The sequence below is a fragment of the Nomascus leucogenys genome, chromosome 10, assembly GCF_006542625.1.
Source record: "Nomascus leucogenys isolate Asia chromosome 10, Asia_NLE_v1, whole genome shotgun sequence".
In the NCBI taxonomy this organism is placed as follows: domain Eukaryota; kingdom Metazoa; phylum Chordata; class Mammalia; order Primates; family Hylobatidae; genus Nomascus; species Nomascus leucogenys.
Window position 1 is genome coordinate 60491351 of NC_044390.1, and position 13720 is coordinate 60505070.

The 13720-nt window shown below is 49.8% G+C and overlaps 1 protein-coding gene and 1 pseudogene across 2 annotated transcripts in view; both read left to right on the forward strand.

Moving 5' to 3' along the window:
- Positions 1-12625, forward strand: LOC115837031 (annotated as a pseudogene).
- The window catches only part of AP1M2 (adaptor related protein complex 1 subunit mu 2), a 15486-nt gene continuing 14330 nt past the window's right edge, over positions 12565-13720 (forward strand). Inside the window, exon 1 of one of the 2 annotated variants that reach the window (XM_030821869.1) lies at positions 12565-12684. In XM_030821869.1, the coding sequence (XP_030677729.1) occupies positions 12643-12684 (42 nt within the window). In that variant the 5' untranslated portion in view covers positions 12565-12642. The remainder of the gene's footprint in view (positions 12685-13720) is intronic. The other variant, XM_030821870.1, reaches the window with a different exon arrangement.

Sequence of the window (13720 nt, forward strand, 5' to 3'; positions counted from 1 at the left end):
ATGTTCTTCTATTCCTTTTTCAAGTCCCTTGTGAGCAAGAATGTGGTCGTGGAACTCAAGAATGACTGGAACATCTGTGGCACCCTCCATTCAGTGGATCAGTATCTCAGCATCGAACGAGCTGACATCAGTATCATACACCTTGAGAAATATCCTCACATTTTATCAGTGAAGAACTTCTAGGCTGGGTGCAGTGGCTCACGCCTGTAATCCCAGCACTTTGGGAGGCCAAGGCAGGTGGATCACCTGAGGTCAGGAGTTTGAGACCAGCCTGGCCAACATGGCAAAACCCCATCTCTACTAAAATACAAAACTTAGCCAGATGTGGTGGCGGGCACCTGTAATTCCAGCTACTTGGGAAGCTGAGGCAGGAGGGTTGCTGGAATCTGGGAGGTGGAGGCTGCAGTGAGTTGAAATAATGCCACTGCACTCCAGCTTGGGCGACAGAGCGAGACTCTGTCTCAAAAAAAAAATTTTAAAAAGGACTGTTTCGGCCGGGCACGGTGGCTCAAGCCTGTAATCCTAGCACTTTGGGAGGCCAAGGTGGGCGGATCACGAGGTCAGGAGTTCGAGACCATCCTGGCCAACATAGTGAAATCCTGTCTCTACTAAAAATACAAAAAAAATTAGCAGGGCGTGGTGGTGGGCACCTGTAGTCCCAGCTACTCGGGAGGCTGAGGCAGAAGAATGGCGTGAACCCGGGAGGCGGAGCTTGCAGTGAGCCGAGATGGTGCCACTGCACTCCAGCCTAGGGGACAGAGCCAGACTCTGTCTCAAAAAAAAAAAAAAAAAAAGGACTGTTTCATTCCGGGCTCAGTGTTCCCATACGTGCAGTTACCAGCAGAGGAGGTCGACACACAGTTGCCATAGCATGCAGCAAGGAAGAAAGCCAGCAGTAGTGACAGCCCCTCCTTCTCTTCCCTTCCCTCTTCCTTGGTGACCTGTAACCCCGAGTCCCAGCCCAGGACCCCTAACTCCCAATACTTGGAGGGGTTTTGTTTGTTTTTTTACTAATGATGGTTTTGTGGGGTTTTTTAAAAAGGGAAGAGTGGATAAGAGGAATAATAGGGAACAGGTATCCTTTGTTGAGAAAGGGAGAAGAGGTAGGCTGGGAAACTCCAAAGCCTTCCCAGTCCCAAGCACCTGCCATTCTCACTACCTCCCTGGAGATGGTGGGAGGGAGGGCTTCCTAGATCTTTCCAGGATACCATGTGATTCACCTGGGGGATGAAAGGAATCTGTCCCATGTCGGGAATAACATTTATGATGCAAATATATATGTATGTGTGTGTGTGTATACATAATAATAAACAAAAATATGTTACATTTCAAAATGAGAATTTTTAAAATAGTTTAAGAAAAAATGAGGTGGTCCTGCAGATTATAATAAGAGTAAATGTTTACAGCCAGGAGGGGTGGCTTACATCTGTGATCCCAGCACTTTGGGAGGCAGGAGGGTCACTTAAGGTTAGGAGTTCAAGTTTAGCCTGGACAACATGATGAAAACCTGTCTCTAAGGCCAGGCACAGTGGCTCACACCTGTAATCCCAGCACTTTGGGAGGCCAAGGCAGGCGGGTCACCTGAGGTCGGGTGTTCGAGACCAGCCCGACCAACATGGAGAAATCCCATCTTTACTAAAAATACAAAATTAGCCTAGTGTGGTGGTGCATGCATGCAATCCCAGCTACTTGGGAGGCTGAAGCAGGAGAATCACTTGAACCTGGGAGTCGGAGGTTGCAGTGATCCAAGATTGCAGCATTGCACACCAGCCTGGGTGACAGAATGAGACTCGGTCTCAAAAAAAAAAACAAAAAAAGGAAAGAAAGAGTGAATGTTTATAGAAAGCTTAGCCAGTGTCAGACAAGGTATTAAATGCTTTATATTATTTTTTTAACTCTTTTTCTTTTTTTTTGAAATAGAGACCAGGTCTCATTAGCCTCAATCGATCTGCCCATCTTGGCCTCTTGAAGTGCTGGGATTACAAGCATGAGCCACCAGGATGGCCAAGCACCTTTTTTTTTTTTTGAGCCAAGGTCTCACTCTATCACCCAGGCTGCTGGAGGGCAGTGGCGTGATCTTGGCTCACCCAGTAAAGTGCTCTCTCTCTCTCTCTCTGTGTATTTGTATATATATATAGTTGTTGTTGTTGATTGTTTATTTGTTTTTGTTTTTGAGATGGAGTCTCACTCTGTCGCCAGGTTGGAGTGCAGTGGTGTGATCTCAGCTCACTACCACCTCTGCCTCCTGGGTTCAAGCAATTCTTCTGCCTCAGCCTTCTGAGTAGCTGGGACTACAGGCACCCGCCACCATGCCCAGCTAATTTTTTGTATTTTTAGTGCAGAAGGGGTTTCACCGTGTTAGCCATGACGGTCTCAATCTCCTGACCTCATGATCCACCGCCTTGGCCTCCCAAAGTGCTGGGATTACAGGCGTGAGACACCACGTCTGGCCCAAGCACTCTACATTAAATCATTATAATCATTTTCCAACTGGGGAAAGTGACCCAGAGAGGTGAAGTAATTTACCCACAGTAACATAATGAGCCCGTGACTCTGCAAGGATCTGAACCCAGGGAGTCCGACTTTACACCCAAGACACACTTCCTTCCCCTTCAACCACATGCCTTCCGGAGTAGGGTCCAGGTCATCTTGTTGAGTGATAATAGTAAGTTGTATTTATTTTTTTATTTAAGACCGAGTCTCTCTCTGTCGCCCAGGCTGGAGTGCAGTGGTGCGAACTCAGCTCACTGCAACCTCCTTCTCTTGGGTTCAAGCGATTTGTGTGCCTCAGCCTCTAGAGTAGCTGGGATTTCAAGTGCTCACCACCATGCCCAGCTTAATCTCTCTCTCTCTCTCTCTCTCTCTCTCTATATATATATATATATATATACACACATATATATACACATATATATACATACATATATATACACACACATATATATACACACATATATATACACACACATATATATACACATATATATATACACACATATATATATACAGTTGTTGTTGTTTGTTCTGTTTTGTTTTTGAGACAGAGTCTTGTTCTGTCACCCAGTCTCAAGTGCAGTGGCGTGATCTCGGCTCACTGCAACCTCTGCCTCCCGGGTTCAAGCAATTCTCCTGCCTCAGCCTCCTGAGTAGCTGGGATTACAGGCATCCGCCAGCATACCTGGCTGATTTTTTGTATTTTTAGTAGAGACAGGATTTCATCATGTTGGCCAGGCTGGTCTCAAAGTCCTGACCTCAGGTGATCCACCTGCCTTAGCCTCCCAAAGTGCAGGGATTACAGGTGCGAGCCACCACGCCTGGCCAGTTTTTTTATTTTTAGTAGAGACAGATTTTTTGCCATGTTGCCCAGGCTGGTCTCGAACTCTAGGCCTCAAGTGCCCCACCCGCCTCTGCCTCCCAAAGTTCTGGGATTACAGGCGAGAGCCACTGTGCCCGTCCACAAGTTGTATAGTCTTATAGGGTATGGGAGAAAGAGAGAGAGAAAGAGGGTACAACACACACACACACACACACACACACACACACACACACACACACACACACACACCTGCATGTAACCCAGCTGAAAAAGATCTGAATCAGCCAGTGGTTATGAGAGGGACGAAGATTGGGGCAGGGGGTGTCACGGGGGACTTTTTATTTCTTTTTCTCTCACACCTCTGCTGGAAGGAACTTTTGCTTTTTCTTTAGTTTTGCTTTCTATTTTGTTGTTTTCTCAGGAACTGGCTCAGCACAATCTTTTCTTAAGATAGGATCTTGCTTTGTCACCGAGGCTGGAGTGCAGCGGTGCAACCATAGCTCACTGCAGCCTCAATCTTCTGGGCTCCAGTGGTCCTCCCACCTCAGACTCCTGAGCAGCTGGGCGCGTGGCTTACACCTGTAATCCCAGCACTTTGGGAGGCTGAGGTGGGTGGATTACTTGAGGTCAGGAGTTTGAGGCCAGCCTAGCCAACATGGCAAAACCCAGTCTCTACCAAAAATACAAAAATTAGCCCAGCGTGGTGGCAGACGCCTGTAATCCCAGCTTCTTGGGAGGCTGAGGCAGGAGAATCGCTTGAACTAGGAGAAGGAGGTTGCAATTAGCCGAGATTGTGCCACTGCACTCCAGCCTGGGTAACAAAGTGAGAATCTGTCTCAAAAAAAAAAAAAAAAGCAAAAAAAAAAGCTGGGCATGGTGGTTCACGCCTATAATCCCAGCACTTTGGGAGGCCAAGGCGGGCAGATCTCGAGGTCAGGAGTTCGAGACCAGCCTGGCCAAGAGACCAGCCTGGCCAATGTGGCGAAACCCTGCCTCTACTAAAAATGCAAAAATTAGCCGGGCGTGATGGCAGGCACCTGTAGTCCCAGCTACTTGGGAGGCTGAGGCAGAAGAATGGCGTGAACCTGGGAGACGGAGCTTGCAGTAAGCCAAGATCGCGTCACTGCACTCCAGCCTGGGCAACAGAGCGAGACTCCGTCTCAAAAAAAAAAAAAAATAATAAAATAATAAAAATAAATAAATAAATAAAATATAAAAAAATAAAATAAAATTAGCTGGGCATGGTGGTGTGTGCCTGTAATCCCAGCTACTCAGGAGGCTGAGGCAGGAGAATTGCTTGAACCCAGGAGACAGAGGCTGCAGTGAGCCAAGATTGCGCCACTGTACTCCAGCCTCTGTGACAGGGTGAGACTCCATCTCAAAATTATTAAAAAAAAAAAAAAGAAGAAGAAGAAGAATGGTGGGTACCAGGGGTTGGGACGGGGAGGAGGAGTGTTTCATAGGGACAAGTTTTCCTTTGGGAAGATGAGAAAGTTCTGGAGATGGATGGTGGTGACAGTTGCATGACCATTAATGTGCTTAATGCCACCGAACTGTGCACTTCAAAATGGCTAAGGTGGCCAGCTGTGGTGGCACGTGTCTGTAGGCTCAGCTACTTGGGAGGCTGAGGTGGGAGGATGGCTTGAGACAGCAGGAGAGGAACTGAAATTCGGGAAGTTAGGGTGTCTGGGACAGCAGGTTCAGGTGGTGTCCTGTGGCAGAGGTCAGCAGTTGTCTGTGCCAGGTGGGGGTGGTTGGAGGGCAATGGGGGCCATAGAGGATGTGAGAGTGAGTGAGAGTCAAAAAATAATTGTGAGTTTCAGAGAGATCTCTTTAGCGGTGTGGAGAAGAGATTGTGGACAGGGCCTAGAGGCATGGTCCCTGGGAGAGGCTGGAGGAGGCTCCAGGCATCCAGAAGGAACAAGGCCACAGCCTCAGGGGGATGGGGGAGGTCGCCACTGAGGTGGGGCAGGCGGGGCAGGCAGAGCCAGCACACAGAGCTGCTCTGTTCTCTGACCCCAAGGAAGCTTTTGGGCTCATGAATTTTTCATGCCAAGCAGGCCTGGAGTTTCAGATTCCAGGGCACTGGGCCCGGGCTTTCGGGTTCTGTTTACTGCCTGACAACATCTCAGGGCCGCAGGAGATGAGTCCTTTATTTTGTTGTTGTTGTTGTTTTTGAGACAGACTCTCACTTTATTGCCCTGGGCTGGAGTGCAATGGCGCAATCTTGGCTCACTGCAACCTCTGCCTCCTGGTTTCAAGTGATTCTCCTGCCTCAGTCTCCCGAGTAGGTGGGATTACAGGCACGCGTCACCACACCCAGCTAATTCTGTATTTTTAGTGCAGACAGGGTTTCACCATTTTGGCCAGGCTGGTCTCAAACTCCTGACCTTAGGTGATCCACCCGCCTCAGCCTCCTGAATTGCTAGGGTTACAGGCGTGAGCCACCACGCCCGGCTGCCAGGAGACTAGTTATTTTGAGGTTTCAGCAACGTCTAGGCTGGGGTGAGGGCCTAGCAGTGACTGCATCCCCCTAGGTGAACTTCTCAGCAGGCAGCTGCTGGGAGCATGAAGGACCGCTCCCCTCCTTTGGGCAGAAGCAACCTAAAGTCTTGGGCTTTAGGCTGGGCAAGATGGCTCACGCCTATAATCCCAGCACTTTGGGAGGCCGAGGTGGGTGGACCACTTAAGTCCACGAGTTGGAGACCAGCCTGGGCGACATTGTGAAACCTGTCTGTACCAAAAAGTGTAAAAATTAGCTGAGTGTGGTGGTCACGCACCTGTGGTCCCAGCTGTGCAGGAGGCTGGGGTGGGAGAATTGCTTGATTGCTTGAACCCAGGGAGGCGGAGGTTGCAGTGAGCTGAGATCACACCACTGCACTCCAGCCTGGGTGACAGAGACCCTGCCTCAAAAAAAAAAAAAAAAAAAAAAAAAAAATCAGGGCCAGGTGCGGTGGCTCACCCCTGCAATCCCAGCACTTTGGGAGGCTGAGGTGGGTGGATCACCTGAGGTCGGGAGTTTGAGACCAGCCTGACCAACATGGAGAAACCTTGTCTCTACTAAAAACACAAAATTAGCCAGGTATGGTGGTGCATGCCTGTAATCCCAGCTACTTGGGAGTCTGAGGCAGAAGAATCACTTGAACCTGGGAGGCGGAGGTTATGGTGAGCCAAGGTTGCGCCATTGCCCTCCAGCATGGGCAACAAGAGTGAAATTCCGTCTCAAAAAAAAAAAAAAAAAGGCCGGGCACAGTGGCTCAAGCCTGTAATCCCAGCACTTTGGGAGGCCAACGTGCAATGCGGGTGGATCACAAGGTCAGGAGTTTGAGACCAGCCTGGCCAATATGGCGAAACCCTATCTCTACTAAAAGTACAAAAATTAGCCAGGCATGGTGGCACAAACCTGTGGTCCCAGCTACTCGGGAAGCTGAGACAGAAGAATCACTTGAACCCGTGAGGTGGAGCTTGCAGTGAGTCGAGATCACACCACTCCACTCCAGCCTGGGCAACAGAGCAAGACTCCGTCTCAAAAAAAAAAAAAAAACTTGTGCTTTCCAGGGCTCAAATCCCAGCTCTGATTCTTCTGACTGGGTGACATTGTACAAATCACTTACCTTTTCACGGCCTCAGTTTCCCTATCTGTCAAATGAAGATAATAGAGTTGGGGGAGGTGACTCATGTCTGTAATCCCAGGGTTTTGGAAGGCTGAGGTGGGAGGACGGCTTGAGGCCAGGAGCTCAAGACCAGCTTGAGCAATGTAGCGAGACCCATCTCTACAAAAAATTTAAAAATTGACCAGGCACGGTGGCTTATGCCTGTAATCCCAGCACTTTGAGAGGCCGAGGTGTGCAGATCATGGGGTCAGGAGATTGAGACCATCTTGGCTAACATGGTGAAACCCTGTCTCTACTAAAAATACAAAAAATTAGCCGGGCTTGATGGCGGGCGCCTGTAGTCCCAGCTACTCGGGAGGCTGAGGCAGGAGAAGGGCGTGAACCCATGAGGCGGAGCTTGCAGTGAGCCGAGATTGTGCCACTGCACTCCAGCCTGGGCGACAGGACAAGACTCTGTTTCAAAAAAAAAAAAAAATTTAAAAATTAGCTGGGAGTAGTGGTGCTCACCTGTAGTCCCTGCTACCGGAGAGGCCTAGGTGACAGGATCTCTTTTTTTTTTTTTTTTTGAGACGGAGTCTCGCTCTGTCGCCCAGGCTGGAGTGCAGTGGCGCAATCTCGGCTCACTGCAAGCTCCGCCTCCCGGGTTCACGCCATTCTCCTGCCTCAGCCTCTCCGAGTAGCTGGGACTACAGGCGCCCGCCACCACGCCCGGCTAATTTTTTGTATTTTTAGTAGAGACGGGGTTTCACCGTGGTCTCGATCTCCTGACCTCGTAATCCGCCCGCCTCGGCCTCCCAAAGTGCTGGGATTACAAGCGTGAGCCACCGCGCCCGGCCTGACAGGATCTCTTGAGTTCAGAAGGTTGAGGCTGCAGTGAGCCGTGATTGCACCACTGCACTGCAGCCTGGGTGACAAAGCAAGTCCTTGTCTCAAATAAATAAATAAATAAATAAATAAATAAATAATAATAGGCTTCCCTAATTCAAGGAGCTGTCTTGAGGATTCCTGCATGGACGACATTTAGGGCCACCCTCACTTACAGTGAGCACCATTTAAGCCAGAGTTAGTGTTACTAATAGTAATATTCGCATCCAGCAATATAGCAAAGCAGGTGGAAGCAGACTGGGACCAGATTCTTAAATCCCGGGACTCAGATTTGAATTCTGGGTCAACTGCCTCCTGGCTCTGTGGCCGTGGGCTTGGGCAGGTGCCTTCACCTCTCTGTGTCCCTGCTTCTGCCTTTATAAGATGGCACGAAGGAGACCTGTGCCAGATGATAACTTTTTATTTTTCATTCTATTTATTTATTTTTTTGAGACAGAGTCTCACTGGCACCCAGGCTGGAGTGCAGTGGTGCAATCTCGGCTCACTATAACCTCTGCCTCCCCAGTTCAAGTGATTCTGCTGCCTCAGCCTCCCAAGTAGCTGGGACTACAGGCGCGCGTCACCACGCCCGGCTAATTTTTGTATTTTTAGTGGAGACGGGGTTTCGCCATGTTGGCCAGGCTGGTCTCAAACTCCTGGCCTCAGGTGATCTGTCCACCTTGGCTTCCCAAAGTGCTGGGATACAGGCATGAAACACTGCTCCTGGCCCAGATGATAATGTTTTCATTAAAGTGCAGTGCTGCTGTCAATGTTGATGTTAATTTCAGATGGAGAGGCAAGTGGATGATCCCCATAGCTGCTGTTCTCTAAGTCCCCACCTACAGGGGCTGATAAAGGGGCTGGGGTAGTGTTTGGGGAAAGGACAGGTGAGGTCTGGGTAGGCTGTCTTGCTCCCTGGAGGCCCTGCAGGACATCTCCCTCCCTCAGCCAAGCAACGTGGTTCTGAGCAAGGCTGAGGTTTACTTTCCCTTTCCTTCTGCCCTGTCCTCAAAACTACCGCACTTTGGGAGGCCGAGGCAGGCGGATCACGAGGTCAGGAGTTCGACACCATCCTGGTCAACATGGTGAAACCCTGTCTCTAATAAAAATACAAAAATTAGCTGGGCATGGTGGTGCGCACCTGTAGTCCCAGCTACTCAGGAGTCTGAGGCAGAGAATCGCTTGAACCTGGGAGGCAGAGGTTGCAGTGAGTTGAGATCGCACCACTGCACTCCAGCCTGGTGACAGACTGAGACTCCGTTTCGAAAAAAAAAAGAAAGTCAAGGGGTGGAATCTGGGTCTGCAGTAGCTGGTGTGCACGAAACATGCATGGAGCTAGGGGCCATGCCAGGTATTTGGCTATGCAACTGCAGGAGAGGGCACCATGGCTGTTATACCCATTTAACATAAGGGGAGACTGAGGCACAGCAGGTGCATTCACCAGCCCATGCCTTGTAGCCAGTGTGTGGTGGTGTCAAAAATCAAACCCAGCATCTGTGCTCTCAACTGCTACATCATCATCCAGATCATCATCTTCATCCTCCTCCTTCTCAGCGACATGGTTGACAGCTACATCCAAGTTCCCTTCCAACACCACGTTGCACAGAATAACTCATTTAATCTGCGCAAACCAGGCACAGTGGCTCAGACTATGCCTGTAATCCCAGTACTTTGGAGGGCCGAGGGGGGAGGATCGCTTGAACCCCGGAGTTCGAGAACAGCCTGGGCAACATACCGAGACTCCATCTCTACAAAAAATGTAAAAATTAGCTAGGTGGGGCCGGGTGCAGTGGCTCACGCCTGTAATCCCAGCACTTTGGGAGGCCAAGGCGGGCGGATCACGAGGTCAGGAGATCAAGACCATCCTGGCTAACATGGTGAAACCCTGTCTTTACTAAAAGTACAAAAAGTTAGCCAGGCGTAGGCTGGGCATGGTGGCTCATGCCTGTAATCCCAGCACTTTGGGAGGTCAAGGTGGGTGGATCACGAGGTCAGGAGATCGAGACCATCCTGGCTAACATGGTGAAATCCCGTCTCTACTAAAAAATACAAAAAATTAGCCGGGCGCAGTGGCGGGCGCCTGTAGTCCCAGCAGCTCGGGAGGCTGAGGCAGGAGAATGGCGTGAACCCAGGAGCGGAGCTTGCAGTGAGCCGAGATCCCACCACTGCACTCCAGCCTGGGCGACAGAGCGAGACGCTGTCTCAAAAAAAAAAAAAAAAAAAAAAAAAAAATTAGCTAGGTGGGGCCGGGCGCGGTGGCTCTCGCCTGTAATCCCAGCACTTTGGGAGGCCAAGGTGGGTGGATCACGAGGTCAGGAGATCGAGACCATCCTGGCTAACATGGTGAAACCCTGTCTCTACTAAAAGAACAAAAAGTTAGCCAGGCGTGGTGGCAGGCGCCTCTAGTCCCAGCCACTTGGGAGGTTGAGGCAGGAGAATGGTGTGAACTCGGGAGGCGGAGCTTGCAGTGAGTCCAGATCGCGCCATTGCACTTCAGCCTGGGCGACAGAGCAAGACTCCATCTCAAAAAAAAAAAAAAATTAGCTAGGTGTGGCCAGGCGCAGTGGCTCACACCTGTCATCCTAGTACTTTGGGAGGCCAAGGAGAGTGGATCACCTGAGGTCGTGAGTTCGAGACCAGCCTGACCAACATGGAGAAACCCTGTCTCTACTAAAAATACAAAAAAAGTAGCCGGGCGTAGTGGCACGTGCCTGTAATCTCAGCTGCTTGGGAGGCTGAGGCAGGAGAATTGCTTGAACCCGAGAGGCAGAGGTTTCAGCTAGCCGAGATCACATCATTGCACTCTAGCCTGGTCAACAAGAGCAAAACTCTGTCTCAAAAAAAAAAAATTAGCTAGGTGTGGCGGTTTGTGCCTGTATTTCCAGTTACTAGGGAGGCTGAAGCAGGAGGATGGCTTGAGCCCAGGAAGTCGAGGCTGCAGTGAGCCATGATTGCATCACTGCACTCCAGTCTAGGGTACAGAGTGAGACCCTGTCTCTACAAAAAAAGTTTTTTTTTTTTGTTTGTTTGTTTTTTTCTTTTTTTTGAGACGGAGTCTCGCTCTTTCACCCAGGCTGGAGTGCAGTGGCGCGATCTCGGCTCACTGCAAGCTCCGCCTCCCGGGTTCACGCCATTCTCCTGCCTCAGCCTCTCCGAGTAGCTGGGACTACAGGCGCCCGCCACCACGCCTGGCTAATTTTTTGTATTTTTAGTAGAGACGGGGTTTCACCGTGGTCTCGATCTCCTGACCTCGTGATCCGCCCGCCTCGACCTCCCAAAGTGCTGGGATTACAAGCGTGAGCCACCGCGCCCGGCCTACAAAAAAAGTTTTTTGGCTAGGTGCAGTGGCTCATGCCTGTAATCCCAGCCCTTTGGGAGGCTGAGGCGGGTGGATCATCTGAGGTCGGGAGCTTGAGACCAGCCTGGCCAACATGGTGAAACCCCATCTCTATTAAAAATACAAAATTTGCCAGGCGTGATGGCGCATACCTGTAATCCCAGCTACTTGGGAGGCTGAGGCAGGAGAATCCCTTGAATCCGGGAAGCGGAGGTTGTGGTGAGTCGAGATCATGCCACTGCACTCCAGCCTGGAGTCTAAAAAAAAAAAAATTAGCTCGGCATGGTGGCGCTTGCCTGTAATCCCAGCTTCTAGGGGTGCTGAGGCAGGAGGATTGCTTGAACCTGGGAGGTGGAGGTTGCAGGGAGCCAAAATCATGCCACTGCACTCCAGCATGGGCAACAGAGCAAGACTCCATTTCAAAAAACAAAAAAAATAAATATTTTATTTGAAATGAATAAGAATAAATTTGTAAGAATAATAAAAGCAAGTACATTTTTCCTGCTCGGAATTATATCCACAGTTCCTATTACTGAGTGAATGAATATTTCAAATTCACTCAGTAAAATTCACCCGTAAAATTTATTATATGAACGAGTGAATGAATGAATTGGGCAAATTTGGAGCACCCAGTGCTGAGCACTAGGGACATAAACATGAACAAGACAAAGTCCCTGCTGTATTGGGGCTGACGTGTGTGGGTGAGACAGAGGAGAAAGAAGGTGAGTGGATGGATGAATTAATGAGAGGATGAGTGAATGGATAGATGAGTGGATGAATGGATAGATGAATAAATTAATGAATGCAAGAATGGATGAATGGATGGATGGATGGATGGATTGATGAATGGATAGATGAATAAATTAATGATGCAAGAATGGATGAACGGATGGATGGATGGATGGATGAATAAATTGATGAATGTTAGAATGGATGAATGGAAAGATGAATAAATGAATGAATGCAAGAATGGATGAATGAATGGATGAATAAATGGATGGATGAATGGATAATGGATAGATGAATAAATGAATGCAAAAATGGATGAAGAAATGGATGACGAACGGACGGATGGATCAATGAATCGATGGAAGATGGATTAATGAATGGCTAAATGAGTGGATGCATGGATGGATTAATGAATGGATGGATTAATGAATGTAAGAATGAATGGATGGATGAATGGATGGATAGATAGATGAATGAAAGGAAGGATGAATGAATGGATGGAAGGATGGATGATTGGTTTGGGGTCTCCACCCGTCATTACTCCTGGGTGTCTAGGGAAAGTAAAGGGGGGCAGCAGACCCATCTGAAGTCGCATTACCTCTCCGGGCCCCGCAGCCATCTTCACGTTGGCCGACAGCGCTGCTCACCTGGCCGCCTCCCCTTTAAGACGCACACACCTGGGCTCTCACCTGGGCGCAGGCGCTTCCGCAGGAAGAAGGAAGCAGCGCCGCCATCGCCTCCCAGCGCTCCCTCCCCGACTCCTAGGTCCTTCGGCCGCCACCATGTCCGCCTCAGCTGTCTTCATTCTCGACGTTAAGGGCAAGGTGAGGCTGGGCATGAGGAGTTGGGAGACGGACAGGTGAGGTCTTCTCCCGGGGATTCAGGGGCGACCCCTCCGCGTGGGCCAGGAAGGGGTCTGGGAACACCCCCTCCCCCTGCAATCCCTGGGAATCCCACCTCCAGCATTCACTCGCCTTGTGCCTGAGGCCAAGGGGTTCGCCTCCCAGGGCCTCAGTTTCTCTGTATGTAAAAATGGGAGCAACAGAGGTCCCCACCCAATGAGAATTAATACAACTCGTTGCGTGTAAACTACTTAGCACAGTGTCCTTCCTGGAAATATTAGGGACTCAGCAAATTGAAATTATCTCCATCACTGTCGGCATCCACAGTGTTAATACTTGGGGAAGGCAACTGGAACAGGGGCCTCTAACTCCCCCCATCTGTGGCTGCCTTGCCTCTTCCTGAAATCCTTTTATTCCTCTTGTCTTTTTTATTTTGGAGACAGGGTCTCTTGCTGTCTCCCAGGCTTGAGTGCAGCGGTGTGATCATAGCTCACTGCAGCCCGGAATTCCTGGGCTCAAGTGATCCTCCTGCCTCAGTCTCCGGAGTAGCTGTGACTACACAGCTGCAGGCCACCATGCCTGGCTAATTCTTGACATTTTTTTGTAGAGGGATCCCGCTATGTTGCCAAAGCTGCTCTCAAACTCCCGAATAGCTGGGGCTGCGGGCTGACCCCTCCATGCCTGGCTATTTTAAATTTTTTTTTTTTTGAAATAGAGTCTCTCTCTGTCACCCAGGCTGGAGTGCAGTGGCTCCATCTCGGCTCACTGCAACCCCCACCTCCTGGGTTGAAGCAATTCTCCTGCCTCAGCCTCCCGAGTAGCTGGGACTACAGGTGTGTGCCACCATGCCTGGCTAATTTTTGTATTTTTATTCTTTTCTCAAGATAAAGTCTCGCCTTGTCGCCCAGGCTGGAGTTCAATGGCGTGATCTTGGCTCGCTGCAACCTCCACCTCCCGGGTCCAAGTGATTCTCCTGCCTCAGCCTCCTGAGTAGCTGGGATTACAGGTGTGCACAATC